Source organism: Peromyscus eremicus, chromosome 14, assembly GCF_949786415.1.
Source record: "Peromyscus eremicus chromosome 14, PerEre_H2_v1, whole genome shotgun sequence".
Classification (NCBI taxonomy): domain Eukaryota; kingdom Metazoa; phylum Chordata; class Mammalia; order Rodentia; family Cricetidae; genus Peromyscus; species Peromyscus eremicus.
Window position 1 is genome coordinate 68,435,408 of NC_081430.1, and position 20,878 is coordinate 68,456,285.

Genomic DNA, 20,878 nt, shown 5'->3' on the forward strand with positions numbered 1-20,878 from the left:
GACCTCATCAGCCTCTGCCTCAACACACACGAAGCCCTCCTAAACCAATTCTAATAAGCTATCCTGCCAAATCATAGGGAAGTCCACAGTGAGATTAAACACCAGATGAGATTGCATCTGACAGCAAAGTTCACCCACAAAACCCTGTCCCTGATCTCAGTTTGAGTATTAAAAGAACCAGTTCTCAGAGGCATCTGGGCTTGAGCTGACCACACACCATCATCAAGCATTCTCCACATGGAGACCTGTGGAGAGTGTCTGGACGTATATAAAAGTGCTTGCTTGTGTAATTAGCTAGACATTTCCCTCACTGCACAAACTTCTCAGCAGCTGATCAACCAAATAGTCTTTTCACCTGCACCTGAACTTGAACTAACAAGAACTTCACTTGGGCTAAGGAGAGCCTCACTCAGGTAGTTACAATAAGGATGGGTTCTGAACATAAACCATCTAAATTCCTTCTCACACCTGGGAAGTAAAGAGCGTAAAGAGCGGTAGGATAAGGAAGAAATGCAGTGATTAGAGCATCCCACTGACCCATGTGATTCAACCTCTGAAGAAAAGCATGAGCTACAAGCAACACTAAAGGAAACTGATTTCAAATCCAATGTCTGTAGACTTTATGTCAATCTCTTCAATGAGTTCAATAATTTCTTCAAAAAAACATTCTGGGGTTCACATTCACAGTAACCAAGATATGGAAACTAGCTAAGTAAGTATCCACTAGTGGATAAGGAAAAAGTGATACACACACACACACACACACACACACACACACACACACATTCACACACTCACAAATATTACTCAGCCTTAAAAAAGAAGTTTTCCATTTGCCACAATATGGATGGGTCTAGAGATATTATTCTAAATGAGATAAACCAGACCCAAAAAGAAACATGTTATCTGTCTCACTTACATGTAGAATCCTAAGTCAAGTATACAAGAAATGGAAGTTATATGGTAAGGGGAATTAGGATGTGTAGGTCAAATGATAAAATACAAGAGATGTACAGACTACTCGCCTCTCCGGATCTAGTGTACAACATGAGAACCACAGTAAAGAAACGGTTATCCAGGACCTTTTGTTAAAGGAGAATTTGCTGTTCTTGTCACAAAAAAGTAACAATGTAAGACGACAGGTTTATCAGTCTGAGTCACTCCACTAGTTACTGAATCACCTACAGGTGTCTCGGGACATCATGTTGTGAACCTTAAACACACAAGATAAAGTATATCTGAAAAACAGAATAAGATTTCCAATGACTGTTTTACAATATAACCTTTCGTATTTGCTGAGTTTTATAAAACTTAATAATCAACAATCCCAAGCTACAGCATTTTATTTATAGCAAATTAAACTATTAAATAAAGCTGAGTTTGGTGGTGTATGCTTATAATACCTGTACATCTGAGACTGTGGCAAGAGGACTGTGTGAGCTTGAGGCCAGCTTGGAGTACACACAGAGATCATGACTCAAAATAAAAAGGATTTTGAAGATAAATTGATAACTTTGTTATAATAAAATGTATGATTTAATGGAATGAAAATACAGTTGAACTCTTTGGCCATACTCAGGAAAGAATAATTAATTGGCCAGTCTTTGTCAGCCTTCAATTTAGATAATAATGTTTTACTGACTAATTCAATCATCTCCCATTTGCAGATGAAATTTATAAATTATTTTTTTATTTCTGGTCCTCAATCTAAGCAGAATGTCCAGATTCTATTCAGTGTTCTAAGATGGATAGTGTGGGGATGCCTGTCCTCGGGAGCTACTCGGGAGGCTAAGGCAGGAAGGAGAATGGAGTTAGTGGGTAGTCAGGGCAACTTGGCAAGACTCTGTCTCCAAATAAAAGAAAAATGAAAAGGGACATAGCTCAGAAGTTAGAGTGCTTGCTTAGAATGCATGAGCCCCCGGGTTTAATCCCTAAGACCATCATCAACACCAACAAAAATTCTATCGTATTTCTTATCAGTAATGGCTACCTGCCAATCGATTCTGTGTTGCATTCAATCACTTTATGACATCTTTCAAACTAAGATGAACAGGAGCACATTTTGAAATGACCCTGATGTGTATGCTGTAATCTTATTTTATCATTACATGCTGTTGGCCAAGTACATTACAATAATACATTGTTGGGATCGGTGCCAGCCCTAAGGCTGCTACACACTAGATTTGATTTGAGGAGCTGTCATCTTTTGGACCTTCGCTGGGAATGAAGCCAGGCCTGAGAGAGCCAGTGACTAGGGGAAGGCCAAGGAAGCACAAGCCACATGGGGTGGCTAAGGAGACTCCCCAACAGCTGACTGAGCCTACCAGACACACGCCAATGAAAGGAAGCCTTGGAGAGGACTAAGAAGTCAGGCCGGGACTTGGGGTACAGCTCAGGACTACAGCGCTTGCCTAGCATGCTGGCAGCTCTACTTTGGTCCTAGCACTGCAAGATGACTACCACAGAGAGCATGAAGGAAGGTGCACGCAGGCAGGTCGGCAGAAACCAGGAAATTCACAGAGGACCACGGCAGAGTGGAGAGGGATGGTGGGCTCAGGCTGATCCTTTGGACAAAGGTTCTGAGTTACTGAAAGCTAATGTTTGTGGAAATAGAGTAAGTTATGATAAAGAAGGACCATCAATTGAATGGCATAAACATACACAAGTCTTCCTTAAAGAACAATAACCAAAGTTAATAAACTTTGGTGATTATAGACATAGAATATAGAAAACCAACAATCAAAAAAAAAAAAAAAACCCAGTGAGTGTGAGTGTCTGGGATCATGGAAGAGTCCCCCAAAGGGCAAAATCCTGTTTCAACTGAGCCTCATTGAATAAACAGACACACAGACACACAGACACACACACACACACACACACAAAAGCAATAAAAGTGGGCTCTTGGATATTCAGAATTCTTAATGCAAATTCCATAAAATAAGGTGGTTTTCTTTTTTTAACAGTGAGAGGTACCACAAGACTTTGGTAATTTTAAGAAGTGGTCAGTTGTTTTTTCTGACCTCAGAAAGAGTTGGGCAATCGATGTGGATGTGTAAGTCCCAGTGCCACAATTCTATCAGTTTATAACTTTCACCTGTACAGGGGAATCTTTTTTTTTTTTGGTTTTCCGAGACAGGGTTTCTCTATGTAGCTTTGCGCCTTTCCTGGAACTCACTTTGGAGACCAGGCTGGCCTTGAACTCACAGAGATCCGCCTGGCTCTGCCTCCCGAGTGCTGGGATTAAAGGCGTGCGCCACCACTGCCCGGCCGTACAGGGGAATCTTGCATTCTGGCATTTTAACTTGCTTTTTAAAATACCACAATGGTGACTCTCAATTAACAGAATGCACAGCAGGGCTAGAGCATTACGGCTCTCTACAGAAGTGAACTCCATCACCACAGTCAGATGTGAAACTCAGGGTGAGGAGGAAGGCCACCATGCCCAGGGAAGCGTCCTCTGCTGCGCTGAGATGTTCCTACACTTTTCTAATTGGTGGGGCCAGCTGGACAGAGATCATCCAAGTTCTACCTTGGAATCAGCCCTTTGGGGTTGAGAAAAGTAGAAAAAGACGGGGACGAAACCAAAGCCAACTGAAAGGATTTCCAACGACATCTCCAGTCCCTGGGGAAATGCAAATCATAACCGCAAAGGGATACCACTTCACACCCTCTAGGACATCTACGAAGTCAGACCATAACATGTGTTGACAAGGATGGAGAAAACGTCATGGCATATACTGCTGATGGGAAGGCAGGAAGGCAGTGTCTTTGGAAAACAAATCGGCAGTCTCAAGGTGTCAAACATCAAGCTCCAAAATGACTCAATTCCACTCCCAGATACTCATTTCTAATACTTTCCAATATTTGAACATTTTGACCTAAGCTGAGCATGTCAGACCCACAGCCTACCCCACTTCAGATGCCAGTCACAAGTCCCAGGCCCCTGGCTCACCTGGACTTTTGTCTGACTTGGTTGCAACTTGGGGGAAACTCCCTTTCAGGTGTAACAGTCAAGACCTCTTGGAAGGCTCAAACGACCCTTTCACGGGGGTCATATATCAGATATCCTGCATATCAGATATTTACATTATGATTCATAACAGTAGCAAAATTAGTTATGAAGTAGTAACAGTATAATTTTATGGTTGGGTGTCACCACAACCTGAGGAACTGTATTAAAGGGTCGCAGCATTAAGAAGGTTGAGAACTGCTGGTCTGGGGTGACTCAGGAAAATATTGTGCTTACATTTGAAGGTTTCTCATAGAACTAGGAACAATCGAATGCAAGAGATGGACAGGGCAAGAAGAGAATGGAGCGTGGTGTGTGTTCTCTGGGAGTGCCACATGCTTAGCGCCTACAAGCTTACCCACTTGCAGCCCCTGAATCTTGCCATTCAGGGATTTTTTACAGACCCATGCTTTCAGCTTCCTTCTGTTCCTGTGGATCAAAGGCCAGGGGATGGCGGTGGCACATGAGAGTTTCATATTTGGTCATCTGGGGCCCAGTTTCTAGAAGCTATGTGGGGCTTGCCTGGACTTGCCTCATAAGCACATACTCAGATATAGGAAAACGGCACTTCTATCATTTAGGATATTAGAGGCATCATGAGCTGGGAACCAAGGACAAGATCCAAATATGTCTTTTATACCACACTTAAGATAATTGAAAACATATCCACACAAAAGCCTGTGCATAGAGATCCAAGCAGCATTACGTATAATCTCTGAGACATGGGAGCAAATGTGCTTACCATGTGTGCTTACATAAAGAAGCATGACATATCTAATACTACAGATTTTTAACCCATCACAAAAAAGGAGCAAGTATGGATGTGTGCTACAAAGTGCTGTAAAGGATGAACCTTGAAACTACACTTGGTGGGAGAGGCCAGACACAAAAGGAAATACATCCTACAACTAAGTTTGTATGGAATACTCAGATTAGTCAAATCCACAGAAACAGGAAGTGCTCTAGAAGCTTCCAGGCACTGGGGTCAGGGTGGAGTGTTGAGGGTATAAATGCAGATGGGGGATAGTTGTGGAGGATTAAGATTGTTGTATTTGTTTATGCTGTGGAACATTTGTTTAATGATGCAAAGATGTGTTGCATTTGTTTAACTCTGTGAAGCTGTATTACTTTGTCTGTCTAAAACACATGATTGGTCTAATAAAGAGCTGAACAGCCAATAGCAAGGCAGGAGAAAGGATAGGCAGGGCTGGCAGGCAGAGAAAATAAATAGGAGAAGAAATTTGGGAGGAAAAGATCCAGGAATGAGAAAATAAGGAGGAGGACATGAGGGGCCAGCCACCCAGCTACATAAAAAGACATGGAATAAGAAGGAAAGAAAAGATATACAGAAATAGAGAAAGGTAAAAGCACAGAAGGAAAAGGTAGACGGGGTAATTTAAGATAAGAAAAGCTGGCTACAGCTAGGCGGTGGTGGTGCATGCCTTTAATCCCAGCACTCGGGGAGGCAGAAGCAGGCGGATCTCCTTGAGTTCGAGGCCAGCCTGGTCTACAGAGCGAGATCCAGGACAGAAAGAAGAAAGAAAGAAAGAAAGAAAGAAAGAAAGAAAGAAAGAAAGAAAGAAAGAAAGAAAGAAAGAAAGAAAAGCTGGCTAGAAACAAGCCAAGCCAAGGCCGGGCATTCATAAGAAAGAATAAGCCTCCATGTACATTTATTTGGGAGCTGGGTGGCCGGCCCCCAAAAGAGCTAAAGACTAAAAGCAGCCAACAACAGGGGATTCTTTCCAAGTGATGAAAATGTGGGATTTCACTGTGGTGTTGGTTGCACATCTCTGTGAATAAATAGACTGAAAGCTACTGAATTAAAATGTAAAAGGGTGAATGTTGTGATGAGCTTTTTATATCCTGAGAGGGACCTGCTGTCTCCATATGAGAGTTAGCATCCTTACAGCGCTGAGGATGAGCATGGGTAGGCAGAGCAGGAGGCCTGTGTGTCACTGGCCATTGCAGTAGGGAACGCACAAGGCTAGAGTCTGACTCTGTCGCCTGTCAGCTATGACAGGCTTCTTGGCTTTTGGGGCTCTATTTCCCATTTGTAATGAGGATGGGAATGGCATCTGCCTCGTAATGCGGAGAGAAGTCCACCTGACTTCAGAGCATGTCCGTGTACCTGCACCTAGAGCACTGTGTGCTTGGGATGTAAGTGGTTAAAGTTATGAAAGCCTTGTCTGGGATTCCCTCTTAACCTCGTTTCCTTATTTGATGAGTCTAGAACTTGACACTTGTCTCGATCAAGTGAGTCATTATGTAGCTGTCTAATGCTGCTATTCTGAAGACTGTGCAGGTTTGGAGTACTTGCTCTGGTATCTTGAGTTTTGAAATCGATATTCCTCACTTAGGTACCAGCAGATCTGGGGGTTTGGTGGAAACCTCTTGAGGGATGATCAAGTTTTCGTATCCCAGAACTAAGACAGCGACACCCGGCATGCGGAGAGTAACAGCGAAGTGAGAGGACTTAAGGAAGAATACACATTCAAGGGAGGAAGCAGGCCTCACAAAGGCCTTCAGTGGCTCCGATGGGAGTGGGAGACACAGGGAGCTTTTACAGCACAAAGCACAGCCTGAGCTTAGCATGGGCTTTTCTACAACATGCCCTGTTCCATGTAGTTCTACACACCACTTCATGGGTCATATGCCTCAGCCTCTTAAATCTCCAAATAGAGGTGTGCATTTTAGTATTAAAACAACCATGGGCCCCTCTGCCTGGGCTTGCACTCCAGCTAGTTTTACATGCAGCTGGGTGAGGCTAGGGGACTCAGCCCTCCTTTTTTGCCAACTTGCTTTTTTCATATGCTAATTTTGTAAGGCTTTGGGTAAGGCCCTCTGGACCTCACTCTGTCCCCATTCTCCTGTCTCAATTCGACTCCACTGTGGAATTGCATCCTTCAGATCTTATTCAGAATAAAAAGAGGCAATCCATGGTTACCAGCGGGAGAGGGCTGAGGAGTTCTGCTCTGGGCATGCTAAGTGTGAGGCAGTTCCATCCATCCAAATGATGATTCCAGTGGACTGTAGAAGCAAATGTTGGATTAATGGCTAAACATGAGCTCAACCATAAAAACTGTGAAATCTTGATAATCTGAAAAACATTTAAATAAAACCAGTAATCCCAGTTACTGGAGGATTGCAAGTTCAAGGCCAACCTAGGCAACTTAATGATACTCTGTCTCAAAATTAAAAAAAAAAAAAAAGAAAGAAGCATAGGCTAAGGACATAGCTGAATAGTAGAGCACTTGCCAAGCATGTGAGAGGTCATAGGTTCCCTTCCCAGAAGCAGCTTTCAAATAATCCATGTTCTATGCTAGGTACACAGTGCATGTGTCATTTGGGGTCTACCGAGAATGGTCAAAAATGATACCCTTGAATACTGAACTTGTTAGAGCCAGCCTGGAAATGCAGCGTTCACACAAATTTCAACGTTCTATTTTTCTTGTTCCTCAAAGTGGGAAATGGAGAACATTGTATATAACACCACTCCATGTTCTAGCTCCACCAATGGTGGACTGACTTCTACAGTGGCAGAAAATGGGCCGGATACCACAGGCAGCTTGTAAACACCCGCTGATTACGTGCTGAAAGCTGTTTATTGTATTTCCTCGCAAAATCTTGGCTAGATGATTGATGGTCAATAAGATCAATAGGAGCTTCTTGTTAGAAGTCCCGTGGATTTATCTCTGCCATGGAAGATTTATTAGATTGGATGAAAGTCTGATTTTACATTTGACTTCATGTGACGAATGCTCTTGGGATAACATTTCACAGGTGTGAGAGGGAGGATGGTCCAGCATAAGCAGCATGGCTTTATAGGCTTCGTGAATCATTCTGTCCTGGCAACGGTGTAAATACCAGTAAGCAAAAGATGGTGTGGGTGTGCTGTAGAGTCAGCTGTTGCTCACTTGCTGTGGGGAGAAGAAACTACAGACCATCCAGAAAGGGTGATCACGACAGAATGTTCTGGGGTCTTGTTCAGCTTTGCACTGGAGCTTGCTCTTTAGCATATATATATATATATATATATATATATATATATATATATATATATATATATATACACATTTGATGGTCCAGGGTTTTATTCTGAGGTCACAGAGCCTGCTCTAGGTTATTTGATTTAGGTTAACTACTTTTGCCCATTTCTGCCAGCTGCTTAGTTCAGAGGACAGATGATATCCTGAAATTATACACATGGCAGCTCAAATGCCTCTCTCAGACTTTCCCTGGAGCATGGGACACAATGAGGAGTCCGTATTGTAGGTTGTTCCTCAGAATACAAGCTTCAAGCAAAGTAAGAATAAGGAAGAGGAACGAATATCTCAATAAAGCCAAACTGTGGCCATCAGGGTAGAAAGTCAACATCCTTCCCATGAATGCATCAGCAGCAGATGAGAATTAACCGTCTACAAAGCCCGGCTCCTCAGAAAAGATGGCTGTTCCCACACCAAAGAGCAGTGTTCAGCCAAACTTTCCAAAGCAAAGTCCTTCAGGAACAGCTTCTTCTTTGATCAGAGCTGTTAGCAAAGGCATGCAGCTTTGGTTTCATGCAAGTGTCCTTATCCATTGGTGTTGCTGTACAAAATGCCACGGGCAGGGACATTCCTAATGAACAGGAATTGATTTGGCTCACAGTTTTAGAAGATCAAAAGACTGCATCTGTGGAGGGCCATCTGCTGCATCATGACGCAGTAGAATGCATCTCATGGGTGAAAGGAAGTGAGAGAGCACCCAAATGCATCCTCTCATCAGGAGCCCCACCTTCTCATTAACTAGTCCAGCCAGATGCCATCAACCTATCCCCGAAGGCGGAGTTCTCCGACCTAACTACACTCTCAAGGTCCCACTTCCCAACAGGGCTGCTCTGGGGAACAAGCTGCTACAGGGCCACCTTCAGACCACGGCAGCAAGGCTTATGAATCACAATTTTGTTTGGTAGAGCTTAAATCTGTTTCTAAACCATAACTGTTCATGAATGGGACTACCCATGGCTTCTTCAGCTGTGGGTTGCAACCTCATTTGGCACCGAATGTAGTGGAAAATTGGGGAACAGTAAAAGGCTCCGAACATAGGATGATTAGAGGCATGTAAGGAATCGGGGGGGGGGGGGGGGTGTTTATAACATGTGGCTTCCCTGAAGCTTGGTTCTGAATGCAGACCTTTTGCACTCGGTATTGTGGGAGTGTTCAAGCTAAGCAATGCCAGCAGACGATACCTGAGATACCTCAGTCAGATACCTGAGACATCTCACTCAGATTTGAGGCTCCCATATGTTATGAACTGCAGTGTTTGCTGTGTACCTATGAAGTTTCCTGCTCTTATTGAAACATACTATTTTAATTGCCCAAAAACAAAGGCTTTGAAAATATTTTCCTATTGACATTTATGAGTATGCAAGTATCAAATTGGTATACCTTTGGATTAGAGTGTTTTATATTAAAAGTTGACATCTGAGTTTCACTAAAAATTTGTTGAGCTGGGCAATGGTGGTGCACACCTTTAATCCAGTACTCAGGAGCAGAAGCAGGCAGATCTCTGAGTTCTGAGATCAAGGCCAGCCTGGTCTATGAAGCAAGTTCCAGGACAGCCAGGGCTCCATAGAGAAACCCAGTCTTGAAAAACAAAAACAAACAAATAAACAAACAAACAAAAATGTTGAGTGAATGACATGTAGTAGGACAAAACTCCCAGTTGAAATGTCCTTCAACATGCTTCTGCCATTATTTTGCTTGCTTATGTGTTTTCAACATTGAAAATTATGAAAATATCGATCAACTTTAAAAGATACTGAAGATACTTTGCAAGTTCTCAGCCAAGATTTAATTTCTTATGCAAAAAAAGAGCACACCCATCTCAGTATGCAGATCTGCTTTTGTCCCTAAGAAATAGTATAATTATACATATACCAAAGGATTATTTTATAATAGGTCACTTCACAATTTATTATTGATAAGTGTTTAATTGGCATATCTATGTTATGTGCCTGTGTATCCAAGGGTGTGTAAAATTGTCTTGGGTGAAAAGAGATCACAGGAAAAAATGTTCAATAAGCTAGACTGAGTTCCACAGGCAAGGGTGCAAGAAGAAATTGATAGTAAACACAGATCAGATTCCCGAGTATGGCTTTAAACATATTTGTGTTTTCAAAACTGCATTCATAAATATTTCAGATGCAGAAACAAAGTATTCATGTGCCCCTTTCATTTTAAAATCTCTTATTCTTTTATGTTATCTTCATCTGTAAATTTTAAGATGTGTTGTTTCATTAAGAGGACTGCGGCGAGGGGATTGGAGGGATGGCTCAGCCGTTAAAAGCAATGACCGCTCTTCCAGAGGACCGAGGTTTAATTCCCAGCACCCACATGGCAGCTCACGGCTGTCTGTAACTCCAGTTCCAGGGGATCTGACACCCTCACATACATATAGGCAAAACACCAAAGCACATAAAATAAGATAAATCTTTAAATAAAAAAAGAAAAAAATAGGACTGTGGCTGAGCTAACAGTCCCTGTTTGTCACCTAGCTCTGACAGGGAGGCAGGCTGGCCCTCAAGACCTAATCCTGCCTGTGTTTCACCTCAGACAATCTCGCTTATGGAATGCTCAACGAATGTGTCTCTCCTTTTCCTTTGCTGTGTATTTCCTCTTGTAATGGATTTTGTCGTGAGGAAACTTAGGAGAAAAAGGACTTTTATTTATTTATTATTTCTATACATAAGAAACAAAGGACCTCAGCTACTTGTTAAGGGTCCGGGATGTGCTTTATAGGTCATGTATGTCCTGCTTATCAGAAAGTACGACTGAATAGCCGTCAATGCACGGACTCTGGAATCAGACGGCCTAGGTTCAAACTCTGGCTCTGCCGCTTACAGTTGGTGTGATTTTACAACATTCTTGTATTCTTTTTCATAGGAAGATAGATAGATTATAAAAGTTTAAAAAACTAAAAGACAAAACAAAACAGACTGCTGTAAACGGCTTCCAGCAGCGTCTTGCATATGGTAAGTACTCAGTACATTCTCACAGAACGGGTTAAATGTGTTTAAAATCTGATGACCCAACTGACAGGCTAATCTATAAACTTAAAATACTGGGATTGTGCTGGTAGTAATTAATCTTCCTCTCACTAATTCTTTCCTTCATTAAGTGAATCTTTATCTAACATCTACTCATTACAAAATGTGGGTGGGGACAGAGGTAAATCAGAAAAAACAATCTTTGGCACAGGTTATTGGGTTCCAGTGCAAAGACTCACGTGAGCAGTTGAGAAGGTGGACGGGGCAAGGCTGTGAAACCTGCTTGTTCAAGCCCCACTCGGAAAGCTTAGCTGGAGATGTCAAAGTCTGGTCTAAGAAGGGGTGGAAGGTAAGCTCAGTGGATAGGAAGATAGCTGGGGTCAGAGGTCAGGTGGGGGGGAGGAGGGGAAAGCTGAGTATCAGACAGGACTGTGACTAGTCCTAGGCCGGCACGTGGACTTTCATCCAGAAGAGTGAAAGGCTGTGCTCATGTCCCTGATGTAGCTGCAGAAGAAAGGGGAGACCGCCTGCCAGCAACTACAAGTTAGCCTGTGCAGCTGGGGTAGATCCTTGCTGGGAGACCCCACCCGACCCCTGCCTGGGAGTGGTTGGCTTTGGGGTGAATTAGGCAAAACTGGTCATTGGCTGGTTGTCTTGATAAACCGCATTACTATTTCATTATAACTCTAAGTTTAAAAACTGACCTCATTGTCTATATGAAAATGTTAATAAAGTTTGCACCTTAGAAATACTACTCACTTAGCTCTTATAAATTGTTGTGCTAGAATCTCATAGGAACATTGGGCTTTTAACTTATAAAAATATTTTGCTTTTATTTTTAATTGTGTGTGTGTGTGTGTGTGTGTGTGTGTGTGTGTGTGTGTGTGTGTGTTTATGTGAGTACAGATACCCTTGGAAGCCAGAAGAGGGCATCACGTTCCCCTAGCCCAGTGGTTCTCAACCTTCCTAATGCTGTGATCCTTTAAACAGTTCCTCAGTGTTGTGGTGACCCCAAACCATAAAACTATTTAGTTGTTACTTTATAATTGTAATTTTGCTACTGATACATATCGTAATGTAAATATCTGATATGCAGGAGACCTGATATGTGACCCCTATGGTTGAGAACCGCTGCCCTAGAGCCAGGCCGTTGTGAGTTGCTGGGTTTGGGTGTTGGGAATTGAACTTGGGTCTCTAGGAGAGCAGCATGTATTCTCTGTGTTATCTCTGTAGCCCTTTATCTTTTTGTTTTGTTTTGTTTTTGCTTTTTGGCTTTTGGTTTTTCAAGACAGGGTTTCTCTATATAGCCCTGGTTGTCCTGTAATTTGCCCTGTAGTCCAGGCTGGCCTCAAACTCACAGAGATCTGCCTGCTTCTGCCTCCTGAATGCTGGGATTAAAGGCGTGAGCCACCACCACCACCACCCGGCTGCCCTTTCTTTACCTTTTTAATACTGCCTATTCAGTTAAAAGCATTTTCATAACAATCTACTTGTACCTATTATAGTTTAGTGAGAAATTCAGTTGAACTTGGCCTTGGCATTTTGTATACAAAGCCTAAAAACAGTCAAGGGAGATCAGTTGATTTTCATTACAGTGCATTAGACTTCTGATGCCTAAAGTCATTGTAAAGAATTGTAATATTTACAATAGTAAAGAAGACAATATGCACCTAGATCCTTACATATAAACATTACAAAATTAGGTAGTTCTTCTCTTTGACTTTTAGTATTTAAAGAATAATAAATTTTACTTAACATTTACTTAAGAATTAATGTAAGATTTACATATGTCTCCCTAGGAACTTTTCTTCCTCAGGCTAGGGTTTTGGATATTCTATTCTGCATAGACAGAAAAAAAAATCAATTGCAATTATCCCTATCCAAGTTATTGACTAGTAATTTACCTGACAATGTTTCCCAAACATTTGAGCCACTCAAAAAGATATTTCCAAAGTTGAATAAGTTTAAAAAATGCTGATTTGCAACAAGAATGCCAGTTGACACACAGCATTCCTATCTCTTCTTTGGGGGATATAAACCAAGACTCTCAGTAGGTGCCCCAAGCTGTGTAGAGTGCCAAACTCTACATATATAGTGTGTTTTTATACAAATGTACATCCATAGTAAAAGCTAGTTTGTAAATTAGATGGAGATTAATAGCAATCACAAAAGATAACAGTTATAACAATATGTAATAAACATTATGTGTATGGGGTCTCTCTCACAAAATATATTTACGGTTCTTGTGATGATATGTGATATACCTACATGTTGAGGTGAACTGAGGTGGATGATGTAGGCACTGGGACATAATGTGTAGCTACTACATAAGGGTTACTTAAACTCAAACATTGCCATCCTACAGCAGTGCATCAGACAATGGACCAGCCACCAACTAAGGCTGTGCAGCGGATGCTCTGGAGAAAGGGGTGAACCACATCCCGAGTAGACAGACCAGAATGGCACGAGAGTTCATCATTGTTCAGAATGGCAAGCAATTTAAGACTGAGGAGTTGTTTACCTTTGGAAATTTTCATTTAATACTTTTGAACTCTGGTTGACTTCAGTAACTGAAACCACAGGAGGTGAAACTGTGGACAAAGAATGACCACCACATAGCATTATGATGATATGACATTGTAGAGTGGGAACTGTCAGGAGTGTGCTTAGAATGGAGAGTTCCAAACTTATTTAACTATGGAAAATTACTGGGAATATATATAGTTTAAGAACTTCTGACCTTGAGTGTAGATGGGCAGGGCTTGGAGAGGTGGCTCAGCAGTTAAGAGCACTTGCTGCTCTTGGAGAGATCTGGAGTTCAGTTCCCAGCATCCACATTTGGTGGCTCACAACTGCCTATAAGTTCAGCCAGAAGATCTGGCACCTTCTTATGGCCTACACACACACACACACACACACACACACACACACACACACAAATAAAATAATAAACATAATGGATTCTGGATTTTTATGCATAACCAGAGGTTTGCAGAGATTTGTTTAGTGATCCAGTATGTGTAGGAGATGGTCCTTTAAGGATCATCAGGATATTTAGAGTTCTTTTAAATAAAGCTCCCTTTGGACTTCTTTGCAAACAACTTCACAATGAAAACAGGCAAAGAAATCAACCAGTAGAAGTGACCAGGTGGATTTAATACCATTTTTGCTTCACTGAACCAATACCGCCTCCGTGTTTATATTTACAGCATCAAAATGCAGCCTTGTAAGTATGTTTCAGAGACAATATCTGGAATTAAAAGCAATTAGAATCCTCAATGAAAATGGCCAAGTGTTTTTAAACCACATATTTTTGTAACTCAGGATTTCTCCATTGAGAGTGGCAGATAAGGCATCATGAACTAGCTAAAGAGAAAAAAGGGATCATGATATTGACATGAATGAGAAATCAAAAGTTCACTGAGGTTACTACAGCATTGTTTGGTCCAAGCTTCCTGACACCGTGAACTCTGATACGCCAGTTTCATCTCCATGGAAGGCAGATTTTGTTCTACTCCCCATAAATCTTCCTGCATCGCCTGAGCTGGTTTCTGTTCTTTACAGCTATCAGTCTCTGATAAAATGTATTTTAAAACGATACTCTTTACAACTATTGTGCTATTTCACATTTTATTTTCATATGAGAGGTTCTTCTCCTACCCTGGATGCCATGGTAGCATCTCTAATTTGTAAACCTAAAATCTGAAAATGCCTCAAAACCCAAACTGATTTTTAGCTCTTACATGATGACATCACAAGTGGCAAATTCCTGCCTAACCTCAGGTGAGTCTCCAGCCCAGCCTGGCACTTTACAAATCTGCATAAAATGACCCACAGGCTAGTTAAAGGAAATGTATAGGAAACAAATAACTTTCGGGTTCAAATTTGGATCCTATCTTAAGATACCTTACTATGCATATGTAAATATTCTAAAATTTAAAGAAATCTGAAATACGTCAAGTATTTCACAGAATTAATATTCAAAGCCTGCACCGTGTCATACACACCAAAAGGTCCATTACCTAGGTAGGTGAAAAATGTGCTGTTTATTTTCCTGCTGATAACCTAACTTGTGTGTGGACATTATTTCTAGTGAACCGACAACAGATGATGGCTGGTTATCTCTTACTTTATACAAACTGAAATTAATGATTTGTAAACATTTTACACTATTTTTTTCAAAGACTTTTGAGAACACCATTGAAGTTCTTTGCATCCCTGTGGGTGACAGAGAGAGGTGTGAGAAGCTCTTAGCCTTGAGAGTAAGTAACCTTGTCAGTTTGGGAGTCTCAACATCCTGTCCTCTACCCACTTCATTGTGGCTCAGCTCATTCTTAAAATTTTCTAAACTTTATTGACCCAAACTTGCAAATAAATAAAAACATCACACACACACACACACACACACACACACACACACACACACACACACCTTTGGAAAAAATCAGATGTGGTAATGTATACCTTTCATCCCAGTGCCTGGGAAGGAGAGGCAGGAGGATCCAGCCTGGTCTACATAGTGAGTTTCAGGACAACCAGAGCTACATACCCTGCCCCCCAAAGTCTTTATAACTCAAGGAACTTCTTTACACCTACAATGGACATTTGGAACAGAAGCTATGATCCTTCACATTGAACTTTGCACGTTCAGTTTTGAATATATTGTATGTACTTATCTACCACCAAACCCCAAAAGATTCATGGCACAATTAGAAGTAAAAAAAAAACTGAATGCAGGTAAAGGACACAAGTCTTGAAAAGGGATACAAAGTTCTTCATTTTCATTGTGCCTCAGCTCAAGGGGTACAATTTTCTCCTCCGAAACATTGTCCTATGACCTATAAGAATGTTTATATTTCATACACAATGTTCTATGTCTACCTCAAGTAAATTAATGGAAAGAAAAAGGCACAAATGTAGGCTACTGAGTACAATGACCACAAGGAAATACATTGTAACATAACTGTAATTTACAATTAACAGAATGTTATTTTAGAGGCATCATCTAAGACATTTTCATACAACTAAGCAAATGCTTCTCCAGCTTAGTTCAGGAATGAAAGTGGAATCAACTGATGGTGTATTTTAAAGTGATTAAATTGTAAATCTTCATTTTTGGAAAAGAAGGGACTTGGTTGGAGATTAGGGCAGGAGGATCAGGAGTTCAAAGTCAACTTTGGCTACATGGCAAGTTAGAGGGCAGCCTGGGTGACATAAGACTCTATCTCAAAACACCAAAGTTAATCAATTTAAAAGCAAAGTCATTTGAAGGACCATTTGAGACAGGATCAGGAGGAGTAGTACACGTGCAGGGTAAAGGGAAAAGAAAATCTTTGCTTGGCAGCACAAACATGGAAGAAGGCTTACGAAACATTTACTGACTCAGTGATTCATAAAATCGAGAGTTAGAGACTTGCAAAGCTCTTGGGAACTGCTGAACATCACAAAGAGATCGCAATAGTAGTTCCAAACGCCTGTTTCAAGATGTCTACAAACCTCTTCTGTGTTGTGAGTTTTTCTATTAGCCTGACTTAGCCAAAGGGATAGAGTAAGTCCTGTTTAGTTTAAGACTGATAATTGGCTTGGACTATTATTTCATATATTATTTATGGATTTTGAAGGTCATGAATATCTAAAAAGTTAATTTGGTAAACTGACAATAAATTTTAGCCAGCTGTTAAAAACACTTGAAAACTATTTGGCCTTGAATGTGCAAGCTGATGACTTGTGCCTCTTTATGGGATTTTCTTCATCAGTAGAAATGGTTACTATCATGGAATATGAATGAAGTCATTCATAACTGAATACCCAACTCTGAGAGAAGGAGGTATAGTCCTATGCTCTCCTGTGCTTTGAAGGTCATAGCAATTCTGGCCCAGGAGCATTTACAGAGATAGTAAATGAAGAAGTAATATATTATCTTGTTAAGGAAAACTAAAGTTAAGAAATAATGGTTAGTGTTCTTCTAACAGACAGCAACTGAATATTAAAATCTACCATTCTTCTGCTCAACTTTTCCAGGCCATTTGGTTACCTAGATATTGACTGGACAAAAATGATACTGATTTATTATTCTGGGAAAATATGCCAAAAATCAGACAGTACATGGTCTTCTAGCCATTTTATTCCATTTCTCTTGTCTTTTTTTTAATAATTTTCTTTAAGCAGATATAAAAATTTCAACCATAATGTCTATTCACAATTCCCATTGTCAGGTTAACAAACAGGCTTGACATTTCAACTTTCCATGGGGCTTGGCATAGATTTGAAGGTTCCTTCTGGTCTTCATGGATAGAACATGTGCTTTTCTCCATGGACAAGCAATATTGAGTGACATCCACATATAGCACTAAGGTCTTTGCCCAGGCGGGGTGATTAATTTCTTAGATACTTTGTGGAGCAATTCAACTACAGGTCAACTATGTCCAGGCTACAGTTATGAATTTGAGTACAGCATCATTATATGAAGGGAAAAAAATGGCTGAGAACTACAGCTTTTTAAACTTTCAAAATTGAATGCCATTTCAAAAAGTAAAATTGGAGAGCTGGGCATGATGGCACACACCATAAATCCCTTGTCACTTGGGAGACAGAGACAGGGAAAGAGTTGAGAAAGTTCCCAACGATTGCTGGAAAATGCTGACATTTGTCATTCATGTCCCCAGTCATTATTGTTGTTCCCATCTTAACTGCAGGATAGGTGTCTCTCAAAGTCGGCTTTTCTAGTCCCCAAGGGATGCTGGGAAACCAGTGGGTACACAGCTGAGGGCCTCACTGTCTTATCCTTGGGCAGACAACTCTGTGGTGTAAAGACAATTTCTCCCGGGACAGTGCTGGGCAGGTGTCGTGCCTCTCCAACTAAGGGGAATACTTGAAAAGTAAAGGTGATTTACAGCACATCTCTGCAAGGGGTCTCCTTCCTGCTAAGCAACACGGGTGTGTTACTATAAGGAACTCTTTCCTCACAAAGATTATCTTCCTGTTTTGTGTGTGTTGAGGGAGGGCCAATATATTATCACAAAACCAGCATAATTAATACATGTGGCATGTTATCATGCCAGAGGGTGATAGGTACTACTGAGAAAAATAAAACAGGGAGGAAAGGTTGTCTGAGGCAGGCGGCATCCATTGGTCAGCAAAGCCTCTATTTAGGCTTCACTCACATCTGAGCAAAGTCAAGGAGGCAAGGGAGTCGCATTATGTAGGCACTGGGGAAGAGAGTTTCAGGGAAGAACACCCAACGTAAAGGCTTAGGCAGAGGCCAGGCCCCGGTGTTGGTTGAAGAACAGCAAGAAACACAGAAGCAGAGAGTGAGGAGTCAATGAGTGGAAGAGGCCAAGAGGAAGATGTCGAGAGGATTTTGCTAGAACGTTCTAATGGTCTGAGAACTACAGGAAGCCATCGAAGCAGAGGAGGAGTCACATGACAGCATGTTAAAGGCATTCTTTTTCAGTGGGTCTGGGAGAGGCCCCATTAAAAAGGGCCAAAAAGACAACTCTGCTAACAGGTGTCTCAAAGTTTGCACATGCAGCTACTGAAAGGGGAAAGGGTTGAACCCTGGCGGAATGAGGGTTTGGGGGAAGTGATGATTTTAGAACGCGACTGCTTAAAAATCTCTGGTCCTTCTGCTCGGGCCTTAGGTCCCCCTCCGCCGAGGGTCAAGGCCCAGACAGACTGTTTGCCTTGAGACCGTAATCTCTCCACTTGCTAGAGTTGAAGGCACCAGAACCGGCTTCTCTTCCAACAGGAGCGTCAGGTCCAGCTCAGAGCCGACTCATCAGTATTCCGCCCGCGGCGTCTCTCCCCGCCCCCGCGGAGCATCAGGGCTTCTGCCTTCCTCGCTGAGACAGTCCCCTGAGGTCCGCACAACCCCCTCGCCCCGCCTGCCCATGTCTCCCGGCTCCTCGGCCCACCTCAGCCACCACTGGCTCTTGCCCGGAGCCCATTGCCACCCGCGCGCCTCTGCCAAGCCACGTAGGCTTTGCCCTAAGGTGGTGGCAGCCATAGTCTGCAGACTGAAGAGAGGGCGCCTTGGGCCCAGCTGACAGGCAGAGTGCTTGGGGAGGGAAACCCACGCTAAGACATCCCTGCAACAGCTCCCTGGAGACATCCAACTTCCCCGCATCGCATCAAACGTCCCCCGAGCCTCCTGCAATGCACCAGATCGCAAGGCAGAAGCCAAAGGCACCTGCACTGCGCCCCCACTGGGATGCGCTGTGACCCTAAGAGGGACGGAGTGCTGCAAACCTGGAGGACCCAGGGCGCGGGAAGTCAGGGGTGGGCTGCCTAGGACTCACCTTGTGCAGTTTCCACATGGCCCCCAAAGCCTTGACTTCGTGGCTGGAGTGTTTGCCTTCCTCCAGGCACTGGTAGCACACTGGCATCTTGCACTGCACGCAGTACATGCTGTGGTTCTCCAGCTCGTGGTCTGTGCAGGTGGAGACCTTGCGCGGGCTCAGCCGCCGGCTAACGCGGCCCTGGGCCGGGGGCACCAGGCGGTGTTTGGCTAGGGGCCCCCGCGGCGGGTGGCAGCGCAGGCGGCAAGGGTCGCAGTAGAAGACGTCGCACTGTTCGCACATGACGGTGGCTTCCTTGGGCGCCTTCTCGCAGAGCTGGCACTTGAGGGCCGCGGCTTTGCTCTGTTGGTAGCGGTCGATGACCCCTTCCAGGACGCGGTTCTTGGGGAAGCCGCGGAGCCCCCGGTCATCCAAGATGAGGCTGCGGTGGCACTGGGGACAGGTGATGCAGGAGTTGCGGGGCACCGGGGCCAAAGCCGGTGACAGGTGGGTGGGCGGTGGCGGCATAGCAGGGGGGAAAACGCGGACGCCGTTGGGCGACTTCTGGCACGGGGTAGTGGGGGCGCTGGCGAAACCTCCGTAGGAGCCATAGCCGCTGTCCGCCTCGCTGTACAGGCTCATCTTGTCCAGGTCCAGATAGTCATAGTCGGAGACCCCAGAGCCCGAGGCCCGACGGCTCTGGGGGGACTCGGACTCCGGGGTTTGCACCAGGATGTTGCGGGCGCACGCCTGACACAAATTGTGAGAGCAGGGCAGGATGATGGGCTCCCGATAGAAGGAGCCACACACAGGGCATTTTAACTCTTCTTCCATCTCTTCCATGGGGACCTGGCTGGAAGCGAGGCCGCAGCGGCTGCAGCAGAGGGGGCCTGACCAGGCGAAGCGGCCGACGGGCCTGGGGTGTCCAGCACCTTGGCCAGCGGCGGCGGCGGTGGCGGCGCCTTTCCCGGGTCGCCTAGGCGCCGACTCCCCGCGACGCGCTCTCTCTGCCAGCCGCTGAGCCTCCGCGCTGCGCGCCAGCCCGGGCCCGCCCCCTCCCGCGGCTAGCCCCGCCCCGCCCCGCCAGGGAGCCGCGGCTCAGCGGCCGGCGGCCGTGAGAGCGGCGTTCTCATTGGCCTCCCGCCCTGTCAGTCTCCGCTCCCTCTGCAGGCCACGGGGGGCTCGGTGGAGTCGGAGCTGGAGCCGCGGCTTCGCCTGCTGGCAGCTGCGGGATCTCGGGAGGGGGTTGGCGCGCGGGCCGAGAAGGAGGAGTGGGGCGGGATGATTCATCCCTCGCCCCGTTTCCTTCCGAGCTCGGTCGGGTGCCGTCACCCCGGAGCAGGGGGCGTGAGAACCCCTCCCAGTCGCAAGTGGGCTGCTGCAGCCTGTCGCCTGCTCTTGGCGCTTGCCTTCCAGCTCTGGTCTGTGTGCCGACCACCCCCTCTGCTAGCGCAGCGCAGCGCGGAGGACGCCCCTTCTCCTTCCGCTGCTGGCAGCGAGCAGGCACCTCCCCCGGGCCTTCCTGGAGGCATTTGGGCTTTTCTCCAGCTCCCAGAAGCAGCTGGAGCG

The 20,878-nt window shown here is 44.1% G+C and overlaps 1 protein-coding gene across 2 annotated transcripts in view; it reads right to left on the bottom strand.

The window, feature by feature from the left end:
• The window catches only part of Trim9 (tripartite motif containing 9), a 107,017-nt gene extending 86,740 nt beyond the window's left edge, over positions 1 to 20,277 (bottom strand). For both annotated transcript variants that reach the window (XM_059279594.1, XM_059279595.1), the window contains exon 1: positions 19,331 to 20,277. In XM_059279594.1, coding sequence (XP_059135577.1) covers positions 19,331 to 20,152 — 822 coding nt within the window. In that variant the 5' untranslated portion in view covers positions 20,153 to 20,277. The remainder of the gene's footprint in view (positions 1 to 19,330) is intronic.
• Between the last annotated feature and the right edge of the window lie 601 nt (positions 20,278 to 20,878).